The sequence below is a fragment of the Ictalurus furcatus genome, chromosome 18 (genome assembly GCF_023375685.1).
Source record: "Ictalurus furcatus strain D&B chromosome 18, Billie_1.0, whole genome shotgun sequence".
In the NCBI taxonomy this organism is placed as follows: domain Eukaryota; kingdom Metazoa; phylum Chordata; class Actinopteri; order Siluriformes; family Ictaluridae; genus Ictalurus; species Ictalurus furcatus.
The window spans coordinates 20,769,890-20,774,485 of NC_071272.1; the positions used below are offsets into that span (position 1 = coordinate 20,769,890).

At 37.8% G+C, this 4,596-nt stretch overlaps 1 protein-coding gene across 1 annotated transcript; it reads right to left on the reverse strand.

Annotated features, from left to right (window-relative positions):
* Nucleotides 1-289: 289 nt before the first annotated feature.
* Nucleotides 290-3,929, reverse strand: rbp4l (retinol binding protein 4, like). Its single transcript, XM_053648852.1, has 6 exons — nucleotides 3,203-3,929; nucleotides 2,898-3,015; nucleotides 2,414-2,550; nucleotides 1,688-1,800; nucleotides 569-781; nucleotides 290-427 (listed from the first exon to the last, which is right to left on the reverse strand). The coding sequence occupies exons 2-6, from the start codon at nucleotides 3,012-3,014 to the stop codon at nucleotides 417-419; spliced, it is 591 nt and encodes a 196-aa protein (XP_053504827.1). The 5' UTR covers nucleotide 3,015; nucleotides 3,203-3,929; the 3' UTR covers nucleotides 290-416.
* Between the last annotated feature and the right edge of the window lie 667 nt (nucleotides 3,930-4,596).

Genomic DNA, 4,596 nt, shown 5'->3' on the forward strand with positions numbered 1-4,596 from the left:
GGGCATCTGCTGTAAATGTAAATGTAAAAATGTGAATGCGTCATCTTACGTGGGTCAGTTAAGTCATAAATCCTCACGACTCGCACTTAAGTCAACTTATTATATGTGTATAACAAGGCATAAGATATAAATAGCATATATTTTAACCCGGATCAGTAGTTCTATAGTGTTTTTTTTTTTGTTCTTGCAAAGTGTTACTTACTGGCAGAAAGTATTTTTATTTTTATAAGCATCTGCCAAGGCTTAACAAGCGTGTCTCAATTCCCTATAAACTCTTCAAGAACAGAACTTTTGTTTAAAAAATATTTATTGTCCCCAACACAATTTTCTCCCTGATGCCTTCTTCATCCTCTGCATCTCTAAAGCGCTGGATGGGTCTTCTCATGGCAGCGTACTAAAGGAAGGTGTCAGAGACCTCAGCAGGCTCCTGTGGAACAAAAGAGGAAATTTGTGACCCTCATAAAGTGTCCGACAGGCATGCATTCATTTATGAAGACATCACTGTATCACAGAGACGTGCTTTATTTGAAGTCCAGGTCTGTGATAGGACACTCTGGCGTAGCCTGACCTGATTGCAGGACGGGTTTGAACTGTCCCGCCAGGCAGATTTCCTCCTGTTTCTGCCGCACAATGCGCTGGATGGCTGGGGGCAGGCCGCGGGGGTTACGGGAGAACACAATGGCGTAGCCGTCATCACAGGTGCCGTCGTCTTTCAGTGTGCGGCATGCGTAGGTGATGGCGTAGTTGTCATAGTCGGTGTCGATGATCCAGTAGTTGTCACCTGTGTGAATGAACCATACTTTTATATCGATCCCAGGTTCTCAAAGTAGGGATTGTGTATATCCAGCATGAGCACAGCGCTGTTGAATTATTCGCAGATTCCGATTAGTCAGAAGGTATTGATTAATTTTCTATAACAGCAGCTCTGACAGTAGTGTAGCTGCACATCACAGGTTTATATTAAGGCACTGATAATATGTTATCATTTCTATAATAACAGCAAATTGGCCAAGTTTTCTGTAAGGAGATGTTTATTTAACGTTTATAGAAGTAGTCTCCAGTGCTAGCGTTTTGTAACCATAAAGCTAAAGCTAACGCATACATATGGAATAAAAGAATAAAAAGCATGCTGTGCTGTGGTATAAATTATTTAATAAAATACTTCGGCGCGTACTGGTATAAGAAAAATATCAACTTCCAGGTGTTTTTTCCTTACTAATTGAATGCGCACTTACATTAATACCCAAAAACTAAAAAACAAGCATAAATGATTAATTTAAATTCAAATGTGATGCTACTATAACTAGGAAAAGGGATTTATGAGTTCTACTTACGTTTATAAGATATTATAAATGTCTAACACACTGTCACTGGTTTGGGGTTCTGTAAGTGGTACGTCTGGTGATGTACAGCACTGATGGCTCAAAATATATATATAATTATATAATAATACACACATAAATGTATCTGCCTAATGTACTTAATATTAATAACACATTTATAAAAAAATAAATAAATCTTTGCTGCAATAATACAGTCGGTCTTTGGAATGTTTTCGAAACTTAAACATTACTCTTTCTGGGTGCAAAACGTTTCAACGCTCTTGAAATATATGGTTGCACAAAGGGTTGTACTTGGAATATTTTCTAAAAGTAAGTGTTACTTTTTAATGTGAACGTTATCCCACCTCCACTAGACAGGTAGCTGGCCAGACCCTGGTAGTTCATGAACATCTTGCCAGGTGTGGACGGATCAGGCACCGTGTACTGGGCAGCCATGTCAGCACACACGACCCAGAATCTGTACACACACACACACAGATTGCTTTCTAGTTAGCGCTGCATTAATCAAATATTTCTGCTAAAACCTCACTTTTAACCTTTTAAACTCACACTCTGTGGGTCCAGATTTACATTCCCCACTCTAGACAATCTACACACCTTTCCAATAGGTTTTACTGTAGTTACTGACTAATCCGTAGCAGAAACAGAATAATATGCGTGAACATGAATAACTAAGCTGGAGGATTTAGGGGTTAATAAGTGCAAAAACACTGTATGTAAGTTGTTGCTGTGAGGATGCGTAAATTTTTATCTCTTCAATCGAATTATTTCCTATCTTCGGTTTACAACTGTTCGTCATTTGAAATGTCACTGGTTGCTGTTATTCTTTTCTTTCTTTTTTGCTAGGCTTTGCATTGAAATTGTTCTTCAAAAGCAAATACTTGTCAAACTGAATTTAATATACTTCCAACATTCCATTATCAAGTCCGATACTGATATGAGTCCGATACTGATATGCGGCATCATATCTGCGCTTCTCTATGTCTAGTTATTCCAACCAACAACTCATCGATATGTACTTTTTCTGCATATGTCATGCTGTTGACGTATTTATCTTGTTCCTCACCCACCCAAACAGAGTGACGCGACCCTTGGAAGATGCAGTCATGGCTCCGTCTTCTCCGATAGTGTACTCTGCAGAAATGTTGTCCTGCAAGAAGAGTCCTTCTGGATCTTTCTTCTGCTGGGCATACCACTTTCCTGCATACTGACAAAACGAAAAAGAAGTCGTAATCACCAGTATCAATACTGCAGTTGTGCCGTTTTGTTTGAAGACAAAAATGCAGCTTATTACAGAGGAACTACAGAGTGCAACATCTTCCATCCTTCATCCCACAGCAAAAAAACAAATGAAACTAACCTCTTTGTAACAAAGCACTGACACTGGAGACTCCTTCCATAAATGTTACATAAACATCTCCTTACAGAAAGCGTCACCATCATCAACAATTATACTACTGTCAGAGGCACTGTCATAGAAAATTAATCAACACCTTCTGACTACTCAGACTCCAGAATAGTCCCTTTCCTTATAAACCCGATCTGTGGACTCACTTTTTTCGGGTCAAAGTCCTGCTTGACAGTGAAGCTGTCCACCACACAGGAAGAAGACCAACAGCGCTCAATGTAGGACAGGAAGACTACCAGCAAGGCGAACCTGTAATATTCCATCCTATACAACAACGAGAGAGCAAATGCTGTGCTTATATTTGCTTGTTCATTTCAGTCTCATAATCTCCTGCGTCACCAGTAATGCTTTCCTAAAGAGGGAATTCATTCTTTAATGCATGCATTTTAACAGTATAAACATAAGGTAATATTTAACCTTATCACGCTAATAATAAAATCACAGATCTTACCTTTCGTGTCGAAGTTGGACAGAGTTAGAGTTTATAAATAGCGATTGGAGCGTTTTCCACTTCTCCACCAAGTTTCAATGTCTCCGTAGACCAGTGGCCTCTTTATACCAACTCCACAGACGGGCTTATTGATGATTTTCACTTCTTGTTACTAAATAAGGTGCTTAGCTTAATCCGGTTGTAGAAATCCTCTGTGTAATCTGGATTCTTGGTTGAACCCGCCCATGGTGCCTGTAAAAAAACAAGTCAGGCTTTATGTAACACGATAAGCTGTACTGATATAACAAAAAACAACTGATAATAAGTGAAATAAGCAGGAGACTCTCTGAAAATGTCGTGCATATGTGTTTATTAGACACGTATGTGTGTTAATATACGATCTGGGCCAGTGGTGGTGTTGAGTTTTTTTTTTGCCTCTAAATGATACCAGAATAACTTTGAGTGTATATTGCTTTTCTTTCTAAGCAATGGCTAATCAACAGTTTCAGAACAAATGATCAGAATTACCTAAAATTGTTTGGTAACACTTTATTGGACGGGTGCCTACATATGAACTTCATAACACACTCATAACCATTACATTAAGCTTTTATAAAACAGTGTTAGATGCTTCATGAAAGGCTTATGTCAGACCTCGTCAAGTGACATTGCAGGTTTTATGCGATATGTCACATAGGAGTTCATAAAAGTTCATAAAACATTACATAAATCTATTATTAAGCAACATTGGACAGTTTATAAAAATATATATTTGTCAGATCTTGTCAGGTGACATTATAGTTGTAAGCAATAGCTCAGATTAGGAGTGGAGACAAAAGGCCTCTCATGATTGATAGACAGTTAGATAACATTTGAGAACATGAGCTTTGGGAAGTGTTGAAATAAGTATTTGTCAACTTTTTGAACTGTTTAGTTAATGTCTGTAGGAATACAATGCATCTGGAGGTCCGTCCCATTTATTAAAACTTTTATGAACTTAAGCGGCATATATGCCGATGTTATGAATGATTTTGATGCCGTTAAACTAAAGTGATATTATATTTCCCATTCATTACAATGTCATGAAGCACTAATCCTATACGATGTATAGCTTCTGCAGCTGCAGAAGAGGAAGCTGTACGTAGTGATAAATGTGATAATAGGTGATAATGTGGGTTCAATTTGAGATCTTCAACCTTAAATCAACTTAATTTTACCTCGTTAGTCATATTGTTCACGATTCTTAATTATCAGTCAATTAAATGACACAAGTCTTGGGGGTTATTTTTTTGTAATCTTCCATCAGCCATGTCTTACAAGCTTCTAATGTTACCTTGCACGCATGGACAAGGAGGAAAAAAAAAAAAAGATTAACCAGTATATTGTTTTAACTGATACTTTGACTGTGATGTTGA

Excerpts from the sequence above, each read along its gene's own strand:
- rbp4l (XM_053648852.1), bottom strand. The coding sequence starts at position 3,014 with ATGGAATATTACAGGTTCGCCTTGCTGGTAGTCTTCCTGTCCTACATT. Across the intron at positions 2,551-2,897 it reads AGGACTTTGACCCGAAAAAA|TATGCAGGAAAGTGGTATGC; the intron begins GTGAGTCCACAG and ends TCGTTTTGTCAG. Across the intron at positions 1,801-2,413 it reads GGTCGCGTCACTCTGTTTGG|ATTCTGGGTCGTGTGTGCTG; the intron begins GTGGGTGAGGAA and ends GTGTGTGTACAG.